The sequence below is a fragment of the Melopsittacus undulatus genome, chromosome 11 (assembly GCF_012275295.1).
Source record: "Melopsittacus undulatus isolate bMelUnd1 chromosome 11, bMelUnd1.mat.Z, whole genome shotgun sequence".
NCBI lineage: Eukaryota > Metazoa > Chordata > Aves > Psittaciformes > Psittaculidae > Melopsittacus > Melopsittacus undulatus.
Genome location: NC_047537.1, coordinates 9,576,250 through 9,590,317, shown reverse-complemented (window position 1 = coordinate 9,590,317; position 14,068 = coordinate 9,576,250). Strand labels below are relative to the sequence as shown.

The window sequence follows — 14,068 nt, the reverse complement described above, 5'->3', positions numbered from 1 at the left end:
CAGAGAAGCTGTGGCTGCCCCATCCCTGGCAGTGTTCAAGGCCAGGTTGGACACAGGGACTTGGAGCAGCTGCTCCAGTAGGAGGGGTCCCTGCCGGTGGCAGGGGTTGGAGCTGGATGAGCTTTAAGGTCCCTTCCAACACAAACCAGGCTGGGATTGTTTTGCCTGCACTTGGGCTGACAATGCTCTGCTTTGCAAAGGGCACTGGGATTAAATCTCCAGAGTGCTGACGATCCTCATGCCCCTGCTTTCCCATTTGCCCATGAGGACAGGCAGGCTTCCAAGTGCTGTGGTGGGAAGGATTTGTGCAGCAGCTCATCTTGCTGCAGTCTTGCAAATGAGATGGTGCCCCAGGTGTCCTCCTGCCTCGAAGGAACACTGCACATGGGTTGTGTGAAGCTGTTGGCTGATCGCTCATGCCCATGGGCTGTTCATGATAGTTTGTACAATGTTGTGATGTATCATCACAACCAAAGGATGTTCAGCAGCCACTGAGAAGCTGCCAGATGCTGCTGTGGTCTGCCCAGTCCTGCTTTGCTCCCGTAGAACGCAACCCCATGCCCTTTAATCCGTGCAGGGTCTGCTTTGGCACTTCCCCTTTAGGAGGTCGGTTTGGGTTCCATTTCCCCTTTCCATCGCTGTCTGCCAGGGATCAGGCAGAAGCTGCGGCTGCCCAGCAGGGAAGGATTCCCCTGCCCCCCCCGGAACCCCGACCGCGCTGCGCTAACGCTGCTGCCGGAGCAGCGTGCCCTGGGGCTCCCCGGTGTGGGCAGCCCGAGTACCCCGCGGCAGCGACGGCGGAGCCTTTGTGTGGCGGAACCCTTGTGTGTGGGACCGGGTTCCGCGGGGTGGGGCGCAGCGCCGGACCGCGCTCCGCCGGGGGACCCGCCGTGGGTCGGACCGCGGCGCTGTGGCAGCGGGCCGGGGGGCTCGGCAGCCGCCATGTACGCGGGGCTGCAGGAGCTGGGGGTGGCCAACGGCGAGGACCTGAAGGAGACACTCACCAACTGCACGGAGCCGCTGAAAGCCATCGAGCAGTTCCAGGTGCGCTGGGACAAGGTGCCCGAGCGGCGGGGCCGGCGCTGCGGGGTGGTGGGAGAGCGGGAGGGCCTGAGGAGGTCTGCTCTGTGGGGTTTGTCCTTCGTCATGGTGTTTGTGTTGGCAGACAGAGAATGGGGTGCTGCTGCCCTCGCTGCAGTCGGCGCTGCCCTTCCTGGACCTGCACGGCACCCCCCGGCTGGAGTTCCACCAGTCGGTCTTCGATGAGCTGAGGGAGAAGCTGCTGGAGAGGGTCTCTGCCATCGCCTTGGAAGGGAAGGTGGAGGAGAGGTGTGTTAAGTCTTGCTGGTTGGTTGGAGCGAATTGGGAGGTCTGTGTGAACACCAGTTAGGGTGGATGAGTGACTTCTGCAAGGGCTGGATTCCTCGGGGTTCACGTTCTGGTGGCTTTGAGATGAGCCACTTTGATGCCTGTTACATGGTACTTAGTCTCCTGTTCTTACGTGTTTTCAGATACAAAAAACTGGAAGATCTCCTAGAGAAGAGCTTTTCCCTGGTCAAGATGCCTTCCATCCAGCCTGTGGTAATGTGTGTCATGAAGCACTTGCCCAAGGTAAAGCCGTCTCTGTTGTGCAGCTTCTCTTAGCTGTGCTGTTGCATGGGCTGCGTGCTCCATCTGCAGACAAATGCAAGTTTGTCATTCAGTGTTAGGAACTGACTGAAGATTTACTACATTCTTGTATCTGGTAATAACTTAATAACTTAGAGTAATTCAAAAAGCATTTTACATTTTCATAGTTAGATGAGGCTATTTCCCTGCTTTATTCAATATATGCAGCTTCCTAAACGTTGTCAAGTTCACTGGTAGGTGGAGTTTTCCACAGCTGATTTAATGACAACTGGAAAATAAGATTTGAAGACCACAATTTGAGGTAGACAGGAGTGACATTCAGATCTGTGAATGAAATCTCGGAGTAGCCTTAGTAAGAGCATTGTATTGTACTTAAGGTAATGGCTTCAAAAGTGCTACTAGAACTTTTGTAAGTTACTGAAACATCGCCCCAGATCTCAGCATCAGAGGTTTAAAGCAAGTCTTTTGTCCTCTTTGAAAGAAGTAAAGAAAAGCTTGGGTTGTCTCTTTGTTGTTGAAGAAGTTAAATGTCTAAGGACTGACTTTTACAGGGGTAGGTGAGGCAAAGGATGAAGTCTCCTACTGCCTGCTGTTAAACTGCATTCTTGTGCAGATTACCAGATTATGATTTAGATGTCCTCTGTAGTCAGTTCCTTACTCCTTGCACAGTCAGGCAGGTGAGCTGCTCTGCATTTGGTAACTGCTCTGTTGATTGCAGGTCCCTGAAAAGAAGCTAAAGTTGGTAATGGCTGATAAGGACTTGTATAAAGCATGTGCAGTGGAGGTGAAGCGCCAGATTTGGCAGGACAACCAGGCTCTGTTTGGTGATGAGGTTTCTCCACTGCTGAAGCAATACATCCTGGAGAAGGAGAATGTTCTCTTCAGCAGTGACATTTCTGTCTTGCACAATTTCTTCAGTCCATCCCCCAAAACAAGGCGTCAAGGAGAGGTAAGGACAAGGAAACCTCTGTCAGCAGGCTTGTGAGTGGAATTCACCAGCTTTCAGTCCACCTCAGCAAATAATGGTGTCCATTTCACCCACCTTACTTTGTTACTGAAGCTTTTTAACTAGAAAGCTTGGTATTTCTGGCAAATACTTTGATTCTTCCTACATCTCTTGATGAAAGGTGCAGGAATTATTTTATTAGTTACTTGGTGCTAAGCAATAACTCATTAATGTTCTGAGCTGTTTATGTGCTTTAAAAAAAAAGGCAAAGCCAAATTTCCTTTATTGCTCAGTGTGGCATTAATACATCTCAGCTGTTTTAAAGGCTGAGGATCTCTATGAAATCAGTTTGAGTATATTAAATTGCTTTTCTTGAGGACATAGGCCAACAAAAGCTTTAGTTATTAATTTATTTTGCACAAATGGAAAGGGACATGGCAAGTTGTAGCTAAACTAGCATTCAGAGAGGTTGCTTTTTGAATGGGATTATGGAAGGTGGCTGACCTGATCCAACACTCAGCCACAGAAAGGGCAGGGGCTGCTCCTCTGTGCCTGTAGCTCTGGTGGTTGTCACCCTGATTCAGCTCAATAATTGCTATAGAAACTCTAGCAAATAAAACCAGTGAGTAGTTTTCCAAGAAAGTGAGTTGGATCTGCTTAAAGATGTGATTAGCTGTTTCTGTGGCTCATCAATAACAGGTACTGCTTCTTTCACATAGCTGAGTACCTTATTCTACAAATGCTTCAATTTCCTTTGGCAAGAGAACCTTTTCTGGGCATTCTGTATTTCATTATGGCCATGAAAGATTTGCTGAACATCTCTTGAACAAATGCTCTTGGAAATCTTGGTATAAATAGTTCCTTTCCAGGAACTCCTCTCAGTGCAGATGATTCAATCTCAATAAATCAGATAAAAGAATGAATTCACATTGTGTGTGTGCGAAATAACAGCATCTCTTGGTACTGAGCGCGTATTTTTTCTGCTTTGTTTAGGTGGTTCAGAAGCTGACCCAGATGATTGGGAAGAATGTGAAGCTCTATGACATGGTGTTGCAGTTTCTGAGAACCCTGTTCCTCCGCACAAGGAATATTCATTACTGCACACTACGGGCAGAGCTCCTCATGTCACTGCATGACCTGGAAATCAGTGAAATCTGCACTGTTGACCCCTGTCATAAGGTATTAATCATGTGGGACACGTAAGAGTATCACTGGAGAATTTTGTTTCACCCGTACCTGCTGCCCTGCAGGACTTCAGCCCAGAGAAGGTGACTCCTCTCTGTGAAGAGAGCTCAGACCTTGTATGCAAAAGTCATCTTACATTCCTTGGAACTTCAGGTGAAAATCTCATCTTGGTTAACTAGCAGCTTGCTTTCATTTCATAACCCATAAATCATTCAAGTTTATGGTACTGGTGCAGTGGTAAGAACAAAGCCTAATCTGACCTGTGGAGGTGCTGCAAAAAGAGATCAAAAGCATTAGCCAGACAAATGTTCTTAATCAGATCTTGCTTCCTTCCCTGCTGTGCTGAGTGTGATACACTCCATCTGTTGGTAAACTTATGTGTAACATTAAATACTTTGTATCTTGAATTATAAGAAAATATTAAAATGTTAGGATGTAATAGCTGTGTTAATGTCACACCAGGATCTTGTTACAGTCTTTGTCTATAGTTAGCATCACTCTGATCTAGAACAAGGCCTTTTCTCTCGAGTAAAATTGCTGTTTTGTGTGTATTCTGCTTATAGAGTTTATAACCTAGAGTGATGATAAATGTTTCTGCATGCTTTTTAATGTCTTCTGATCAAGACTCCCAAAATCAGGATGCAGGCAGTGACTGGCTAGAAAAGGAAAGTTCTTATTCAAGCCACAGATCATTTTTATCAACCTCATTTTGCCACTGCAGCATGCGGTGACTGCTGCAAGGGCAGGGAGCCTGCTGAAAGCATTGCAGCAAATTCAACAAGTTGTTCTTGTTGAATTGTGGGAAAATACTGTAATATATATATAATTTTCTGTTTTACTTTAAAATACATACTTTTTTCTGAAAGGGGGGGAAAAACCCTTAATTTTGAGTCAAACAGCATGTTTGACTGTCTTTTTCCATTTTGATAGTACAGTTCTAAAGCAGAAGCACCTCCACTGTTAGTATCCCCTACTTAGAAGGTGGGAGCGGTATTGCAGTAGCTAAAATATCCCTGCTGTTTTTGCAGAGTGCTGCTGCTTCTTTCTTGGTCTCCTGCTTGTGTAAATTCACATTGATCCAGTGGCCTGAGCAGTGGTATATTTTATACATGCCTGCTCCTTGATTGCCAGGGAATGCCTTTCTTGACGTTGCTCTGTCCTCTTTTTGGGATTTGTATTTCTGACCTCAAGTATTTGTGACCAGCTTAATATGCCTGAGTGTATTATTAAAGTGTATTAATGCAACATATTTGGAGGTCATAGAATCCCAGACTGGTTTGTGTTGGAAGGGGCCTTAAAGCTTCTCCAGCTTCAACCCCTGCCACAGGCAGGGACCCCTTCCACTGGAGCAACTTGCTCCAAGCCCCTGTGTCCAACCTGGCCTTGAACACTGCCAGGGATGGGGCAGCCACAGCTCCTCTGGGCACCCTGTGCCAGCGCCTCAGCATCCTCACAGGGAAGAGCTTCTGCCTAAGAGCTCAGCTCAGTCTCCCCTCTCTTGGGCAGGTTCAAGCCATTCCCCTTGGCCTGTCCCTACAGGCCCTTGTCCCAAGCCCCTCTCCAGGTTCCCTGCAGCCCCTTTAGGCACTGGAGCTGCTCTCAGGTCTCCCCTTCAGGAGCCTTCTCTTGTCCAAGCTGCCCCAGCCCAGCTCTCTCAGCCTGGCTCCAGAGCAGAGCTGCTCCAGCCCTCGCAGCATCTCCATGGCCTCCTCTGGCCTCACTTCAACAGCTCCACGTCCCTCCTGTGTTGGTGGCCACAGTCATTCTGAGCTAGATTTGTCTGGTTTCATGAGACACTGTGTTTCATAAAGCTTTCTCTATTTCTCTTAACAGTTCACCTGGTGCCTTGATGCTTGCATTCGGGAGAAGTTTGTAGACAACAAGAGAGCTCGGGAATTGCAGGGGTTTCTGGATGGGGTGAAGAAAGGACAAGAACAAGTTTTGGGGTAAGGTGCTTGGGCTATTTATTGAGAAACTGAATAAGTAGCCTGTCAGTCACAGCATCTGTCAGGTACTGCAGTTGTTAATTCTTCCCCAGACCTCACTGACACCTGGTTGCTCTTCTGTGCAGTCACATCCAGTACATTCACAAGCATTAATTCACTAGGGCATAGCCAAGCACATTCTGGCAACACAGCTCATATTAAGTTACCACTCTTGAGTCTCCCCTTTGGCCTGTGCTATCTGACTGTGGGAGATCTGTGTGGTTTCATTGCAGACTTGTAGTAATTGTTTTCAGATAACATTCAAGTTGAAGAAATAACATTAATGGTGTGGCAGGAGAAGGTTCATCAGGTGGACACCTGTAGATAATAAGAGAGAGAAACTCAGGTTTTACATTATCATAGTAAGGTATTGTTACAGTACTTGCCCTTTATCTACCTACGCATGCACACACACACACACACACCTGCACACACTACTTTGATGTATCATCTGATAGTTGACAGGATAGCAATAAAGAGTGCGCTCAAATATCTTAATTTAGTGAAACACAGGTTCAGGAAGCTGGTATCTACAGCTGAGTATGGAACTGTATGATTGGGTTCTTTGTTTTGTATGACACATGTTTGATTTTTACTTTTTCTCAGGGACTTATCAATGATCCTGTGTGATCCTTTTGCCGTTAACACCTTAGCCTTGAGTACCATAAGGCACGTGCAAGACCTGGTTGGGCAGGACACCTTACCCAGGGTGAGTGTTGCAGCTTGTGTACCTAATCTGAACTGTAGTTTTAACTGAATAGCATCCTTAAACACAGGACTGGTACTGTAGAAGTACATTTAAGTTCTCAAATGCATGTGTAAACTGAGATAAGGGAAACAAGATGCTCCGTCTCCATCTGCAGCATGTGTTGCAGAGCTCTGCAGGAGGGCTGTTTGGAGACAGGCATTTTGGACCTCTCTGAAATGACTATGAATTCTTTGCACAGCTCATTCTATCCTAACAGCTATGCACACATAGAATAGGTGCCTTCCTGCTTTGTCCTTCCATCAGTTTGCCTAATAGCAGCAGCCTTTTGTCCTCACCATGGTAAATACAGAGGATTAGTTTACACTGTTCTGGTCTGTTGGCTGTGGTATAATACAGCAGTCACTGCAGGAGGTGCTTAAATTAACCTAATGGCGAAAGGAATGTAGCCTTGCAGGTGTCTGAACAGTGTAAGGCATTTGCTGGGTTTATGCCTGAGTTAAATTTGATTGTTGGATTGAATAACTTCCAGTGTAAGATTGAAAACTGATTTGGTTTCAGGGCACAATATAACCGAAACCCCGTTGGCCTTACACTTTCTCCTCCTTACTTCTGCTGAGATGACTTGATTTGTCCTGTCACATATTTCAGTGTACTGATTTGGCTTTACACCTTTAAAAATAAGGTTGGATTGGCTGTATACTTCTTGGTGCATTCTCGAATGTTACTAAAACCCACAAACCATCAGGTGTTGTTTGGGTCCCATTTGAGGAATCAGTTGTCAATAAATGGGAGAACTGAATGCCCTTAGCAGTCTTGGAGAGCTTTGAATGTAAAGCACCACTTCCGAATCGGTATCTGTATGTGCAACTTGTGGAAGATCAAAACAGCTGTTTTTGTGCTCCTCTTAAAAATCCAAGGAAAGCCCAGATATGCTGCTGCTCCTCAGGATGCTGTCTTTGGGCCAGGGGGCCTGGGACATGATTGACAGTCAAGTCTTCAAGGAACCAAAAATGGTGAGTCATTTTGATGTGTAGAACTTAACACATTTAATGAAACAAATCTAGACTTGATCATTATTTTATTGCATTCCTGATTTAATGTACCTCTCATCACAGCTTCCTTAGACAAAGCATGTAAGTGGTCACAGCAGCAGCCTAAGCAGGCACCCTGTAAGCTTACTTGCCTGCTTAATTTAGCTTAATTTACCTGCTTTTTTCTCTACATGAGTGCCTGGCCCTGCTGTTTTAAATCAGACTGTACCTATGTTAGGTTCTGCACTGGGTGCTCATTGATCCTGGCAACACAACTGGGTACAGAATGTTATTCCTGGATACATCACTGCACAACTGATGCATTTGTAAAACACATCTTGTGTAAGGAAAGAGGGATTTCAGAGCCTGGTCTGCAACTGGAAGCAGTGTAACAGCTTTTCGTTGAGGTGAACAAGTTGTTACCTTCCGGCTATCTTACAGCAATGTTGTGTAGTGCCACATTTAGCTACAGTTTTTCCTGCTTTGGAAATACTTTTCCAAAGGGCAGCTCTGATGTAGTTTGGGAGCTGCTATGTTCAGCTGGTGGCAGGAAACTGCACAGTAGGGCTGTTTCTCAAGAGAAATTTGCTGTTTCTGTTCTGTACCATCAAGCAGCAAATATCTACCTAGGGGGGCATTTGAAGGCTCCAGAATGTATATTACAGGTTGACTGCATGTTTAAATTTACCACAGGGTGTGCATTCATACTGAGATTGTAACACTGAGTGTGACTGATTTGACTCACAGAGGGGCTCTCGTGAATCTCTTAGAAAGGAGCTGTGAGGGTTTTCCTGAAGGGAATCTCTAAATCTGTATTTAAAATCTGTTTTACCTGTTATTGTCACAAGCTGTAACTTCCTGTTCTGTGAGTATCATACAACATAGGCTGATTCACCTTGTGTGAGGAGCTGCTCTTTGTTGTTGCTCTTCTAGCTGTGCACTGATACCCGTCAGCTTAGGGAATGGACAAAATGATTTGTTATTGTTGATACAAGCAGCTGGTATCATCCTAAACATGCAGTGCTTGCAGCAGCATTGGGAAAGGTCTCACAGAAGAAATGCTAAGTAATTGTCAAGAGAAAGGATTTGAGCAGGAGTATTTCTGTAGATGAGGTGAAGTAGTTTTCCAAATTACCAGTGGAACATGTGGAAATGAATTGCTTAAGAATTTTGACTAGAACTGGAAAGTGGAAGCTTGTTTTCCCGAGTGTAGGATGGGGCTTGGGCAGGTGCCTCACTATCTGTTACAGCACTCTGGGACCATTAGGTGGCATGAGGTGACTGATGAAAGCATTGTTCTTCTCCCTCTCTTCCATCCCTCCAAGGAAGTTGAGTTGATCACCAGGTTCTTGCCTATGCTGATGTCCTTTGTGGTGGATGACCAGATGTTCAACGTAGATCAGAAACTGCCCTCAGAGGAGAAGGGACCAACTCCCTACCCCAGCACCATCCCTGAAGCTTTCACCAAGTATGTAACCTGCCTTACTGACTTTGTGTTGTTACATAGAGTGTTGTTACCAAAGCAGAGCAGCAAGGAGCCAGCCAACAGACAGGGGAAGATACTCTGTGTGGTAAAGTGAAGACTTCCTTGGGGTAAGATTTAGTGCCAGTTAATCAAACCTGAATTTCTCCTTCAGCAGAACAGGTTTCCATTATAATTCCTTAAGTAAAATCTACATAAAGTAATATTACTTGTAATAATCATTCTTTTAGCAGGTTAAATATGGAAGTACTTGGTGTTACTGCTTCCAAATACACTGCTTTGTTCAAAAGCAGTGAACAAGGATTGGGTGATACTTGGGTGCAGCTGGATGAGTGCCTGTGCTTGGTTCTGAAGAGGGCTGTTGTAAATTGTGAAGTTGGCATTTTTGTCACGCACTCATTCTCTGTTGATAACCTGTCACTCCAGGGGCCTCAGAAAGATAAAGAAAACCTTTGTGTGCTCTCTGGTATTCAGACCTTGCACTAATTTCCAGCACAACTCTTTATCAGCGTGCCAGAATCGGGAGTTGTATCCTCAGGGTTGTAATCTGCTCTATGGCAGTGCTAATATTTGACCTGATTTTGTTATAACAAAACAATACTGGCCTTTATATGATTTTTGAGCATTGGGGCTTCTTCTGAAACCCATTTTGAAGAGCACTTTGATCATAAATACTATTCTGAATGCTGGCAATCAAATCCAACTGTTTGATTACAAGACTGCTGTGTTTGCTGAATGGTAAATTTTTCTGGACCATGGTAGTGAACACAGTGATCATCCTCTGCTCAGTCACTGAGTAGCTGCTCTTCAGTGGGTTTGAGGCTGGCCACTGCTGTAACTGCTTGGTGTGGTGTTTTAAGCCCTCTTAATATAGAATTTATTTTAGCTTTATTCATTAAGAAACTTTCCTTCTGCCATAACAGATTCTTGCAGGAGAACAGAATAGCTTGTGAGATTGGGCTGTATTACATCCTTCACATCACTAAACAGAGAAACAAGAATGCTTTCCTTAGGCTCCTGCCAGCACTAGGTAAGTTTTGTGTCTCATTTTCTGCAGCTATTTGCCTAGACACCCAGAGGGCAAGCAAACCTGGAGTGAAAGTGATTTCAGCATGAAAGACATGATGTTCTGCTTTCGGCTCTTCTGGTGACTTAGTTGTAAGGCCCTGCAGAGGTGATTGGTCTTCTTTTGTCTGCAGTTAGGATACATCTCTGCTGATCTGAGAACTGAGGGGCAGTGGCTGATGGTCAGTAGTTTCTTAGATCAAAAGCTGTATTAACAATGAGACGAGCTGAGAACTGCCTGGAATAAATCAGAATGATAAAAGAGCAGGAGGTGTAATTCTGCTGGTGCTCCTACTAATTCCAGGTGGCCAGAAGCCTGGGACTTGGCTTTGTATGGTGAAGAGGCCTGTCACAAAACAGGACTGAACACAGACTTTTTTTCCTGGAATTACCTCCACTGACTTCTCTGGGATGAGTTGCATGAGAGCTCAGAGGCAATCTTAGCAACTGCAGCTCCCAGTAGTGGCAGTGGGGGTTCATTTCCCACCCCTCACCCAGCCTCTGGTGTCCTTTGAACCCTTTGCTGCACTGTCAGCTCATTTACATGGGTGGTTTGCATCTGCTCCCTGTGGGGTCTGAGTGCAGGGAGGTGCATGTGGCCATGAGCAGAGGATGCTGGAGAAGGGTAGCAGGGGACTTTGTGATATTGGAAGGAGCAAGACTTCAGCCTTGGTGAAGACATGGGCTTTCTATGGATTCTCACCTCTCTGCTCTTAATCTTTTATGTCTGAAAGGTCAAAGCCACCCAGCTGGGCTACATGTTTGAAAAGGAAATCTCACTGCAAAGTTGTTGGCAGAACATCTGCTCTATAGCCAAGTTTTGACAGTCTCTTTCCTTTTCCTGTTGTACAGTTGAGACATTCAGTGACTTGGCCTTTGGTGATATCTTTCTGCATCTGCTTACTGGAAACCTCACGCTGCTGGGTGAGGAATTCGCACTTGAGGAATTCTGCACCAGTCTCTTTGACAACTTCTTTCTCACTGCCTGCTCAAAGTAAGTTGGATTTTCCTCGGGGTGAAAGTGAGGGAAATGAGTCTGTAGGATACCTGAGAGAGTTTGTACTGCTTTGAACTATAATTCTGGTTCAGCAAACTCTTCACATACAGTGAAAATGTTACCCTAATGCTGTTCTTCTTTAAGGAAAGGCTTATATTTTGTGACCAAGTTTTTATCAGCAAAATTGGGAAGTGGCACAGGTTGCCCAGAGAAGCTGTGGACGCCCCACAGATTAATTCAGATTATGAATTATTGCCTAAACTGTAATTCATTATTCCTAAATTGCAGTTGCACAAGACAGTATCCTTCTTGCTTCGCAGTAGCTCTGAAGATGAAGAGCCAACTTAGCTCTTTGCACACAGATAATCTGTTTGTATCTGTTAATTCAGTGGTTCAGGTGGAGACTTGTATCCCAGATCCAACCCCCAGGAGGCTTTCCCAGAGTGACCAGGGCTGCTGTTCAGGCACAGCAGCACATGCTGCTGCCACCCTCTCCGCCCACACTGAGACACAAACATCCTCCTGCATGTGCAATGTGGCCTGTCCAGCAGAGACTAGCTGCTACCACATGCTGTGCTTAATATATCCCCCTCTTCCTCATGGGTGCTCCAGTTCGCTCGTGTTAAAGAATTACCTGAATTCCTTGAAAGTCTAAGGCAGGGTTAGTACTTTGTAGCATACAGGCTACAATTCTCAGGTGTGTGGAAAAATTACAACAGTCTGTGGGGGTGTGAATTGTTCTGGTGCTGTTGCTGTAGCTTTGTTGTTCTCAAGATGGTGTTTGTTGGTATCAGCTCCTCTGCTTTAAATTGCTTTTTGCAGAAAGGAGAATGTACACAGACATGTGCTAAGGCTGCTGCTTCATCTGCATCATAAAGTGGCACCTGCCAAATTAGAGTCGCTCCAGAAGGCATTGGAACCCACCAAGCAGGTAAGAAAGGAAGCAGGAGAAAGGGAAAATTAATAGCAAATGAAAGCAGCTGCCTTTCCAGACATTGCTTAATGGAACATGTGCTCTGCTTTCCAAGTGTACCAAGTTGTGTGTTAATTTGCTTGGAACTTCCTCTGTTGCTTTGTGTTAAAACACACAGGGTAATTACATGCTTAATGTTCTAGTTCGTAGTGACTAGAATCGTAGAGTGGTTTGGGTTGGAAAAGGCCTTAAGATCATCAAGTTCCAACCCCCTGGCATGGGCAGAGATGCCTCACATTAGACAGTGTCACCTAAGGCTCTCTCCAGCCTGACCTTGAACACTGCCAGGGATGGGGCAGCCACAGCTTCTCTGGGCACCCTGTGCCAGTGCCTCAGCACCCTCACAGGGAAGAGCTTCTGCTTAGATCTAACCTGAACTTCCCCCGTTTCAGTTTGAACCCATCACCCCCTGTCCTATTGCTACAAACCCTGATGAAGAATGAATTATAACTCTTCTATTTGTTCCTCCTAATTCTCTTTCTGCAGAGTGGGGAAGCTGTGAAGGAGCTTTACAACCAGCTCACTGAGAAACTGGAGCTTCGGAAGCCGAGTCCAGCTGAAGTGACTGAGACCCCCTCCATGGAGCTGCCCCTGCCCACTGTGCCCACACCAGCCTCACGCTGAGCTCTGCCTGAGTGACACAGGAGAGAAGCTAACCTCGTCCTCTGCAGCGTGAAGGCACTGTGCTGCCTTTCAAGTGTCTCTGCCTACAGGGTGGAAACCAAACCAAAAGCCATTGAAGCTCTTTCAGGAAACACTGCAGTTTACACCACCCCACTGGCTCTTGCTGGTTAGAAAACTCTGTATGCAGTGCATTGTGAAGATTTACTTTTCTTAAAGATAGTTGAGTGTCGTCTTTAGATTCACTTTAAAATCTGACTTTGGGGTTTAGTTTTGTTTTTTTTATTTCAAAAAAAAAAAAACCATATTTTTAAGCTTGGCATCTTGTATTTTTAAACTCTCCTTTAAGAACTGATCAATGAGTGTTTAGCTCCATTATAGTTGAGCAGGTAGTGTGAACTCCCACAGGCTAACCATAACTTTCTTCTTAGAATCCCAGCCTGGTTTGTGTTGGAAGGGACCTCAAAGCTCCTCCAGCTCCAACCCCTGCCACGGGCAGGGACACCTTCCACTGGAGCAGCTTGCTCCAAGCCCTTGTGTCCAACCTGGCCTTGAACACTGCCAGAGATGGGGCAGCCACAGCTTCTCTGGGCACCCTGTGCCAGCGCCTCAGCACCCTCACAGGGAAGAGCTTCTGCCTAAGAGCTCATCTCAGTCTCCCCTCGGGCAGGTTCAAGCCATTCCCCTTGGCCTGTCCCTACAGGCCCTTGTCCCAAGCCCCTCTCCAGGTTTCCTGCAGCCCCTTTAGGCACTGGAGCTGCTCTCAGGTCTCCCCTTCAGGAGCCTTGTCCAGGCTGCCCCAGCCCAGCTCTCTCAGCCTGGCTCCAGAGCAGAGCTGCTCCAGCCCTCGCAGCATCTCCATGGCCTCCTCTGGCCTTCATCCATTTGTTTGCTCTGTGGCTCTTTATATAAGATATTCACAGAAAGAAAAGTCAGAGGAGAAAAGCTCCACTGATACCATTCCCTTTTTGAAGTTCCAGCTCTTCTGGTGCATGGTAGGACATGTTGCATTAGTCAGATATGCCCACCACTGTCACCAGACCAAGAAGCAGTCAACAGCCATCTTCTCAGTTAGGCTCTTGCAAAGGAGGCCAGAAAATGAATCATTCTCTCCCCTTTTCTCCAAAGGAGTAGCTTGAAATGAGTCCTGGAGCCAGTGGGGGAAGAAAAAACCAAGGCATTAGCACATTCCCCAGTGACAAAAGGGTTTGAATGTAGGTGGGGTGAAATTCTGTCATTGAAAACATAGCCTGTTCTTAGTGGCTGTTTTTTGTGTTGCTGTCTTTGCTGCTACAGTTAATTCCTGTTCTGCTTTTACCACAGCCCCAGGTAGAGTGTGCAGGAAGAGGGACATAGGAGAAGAATGGGTTGGGCTAGTTTACAGTGCACTTTACACTAATTTCAGCAGGTACCATGTGCCTGAAGCGAGTTTTGCCAGTCCCCT

At 46.1% G+C, this 14,068-nt stretch overlaps 1 protein-coding gene across 1 annotated transcript; it reads left to right on the top strand.

Moving 5' to 3' along the window:
* The first annotated feature begins 870 nt into the window (after positions 1 to 870).
* Positions 871 to 12,938, top strand: NELFB (negative elongation factor complex member B). The gene is made up of 13 exons (XM_034067846.1): positions 871 to 1,044; positions 1,166 to 1,329; positions 1,512 to 1,611; positions 2,348 to 2,578; positions 3,569 to 3,754; positions 5,594 to 5,706; positions 6,352 to 6,454; positions 7,372 to 7,467; positions 8,811 to 8,953; positions 9,892 to 9,998; positions 10,886 to 11,027; positions 11,853 to 11,961; positions 12,490 to 12,938. Exons 1-13 carry the CDS (start codon positions 943 to 945, stop codon positions 12,625 to 12,627), a joined length of 1,734 nt encoding a protein of 577 aa, XP_033923737.1. The 5' UTR covers positions 871 to 942; the 3' UTR covers positions 12,628 to 12,938.
* The last annotated feature ends 1,130 nt before the right edge of the window (positions 12,939 to 14,068 follow it).

What these genes read in the sequence shown, in the direction of transcription:
- NELFB (XM_034067846.1), top strand. Translation starts at nt 943, where the DNA reads ATGTACGCGGGGCTGCAGGAGCTGGGGGTGGCCAACGGCGAGGACCTG. An exon ending in AAGCCATCGAGCAGTTCCAG is followed by an intron (nt 1,045 to 1,165) that starts GTGCGCTGGGAC and finishes TTGTGTTGGCAG; the next exon opens with ACAGAGAATGGGGTGCTGCT. An exon ending in TTTCTCACTGCCTGCTCAAA is followed by an intron (nt 11,028 to 11,852) that starts GTAAGTTGGATT and finishes TGCTTTTTGCAG; the next exon opens with AAAGGAGAATGTACACAGAC.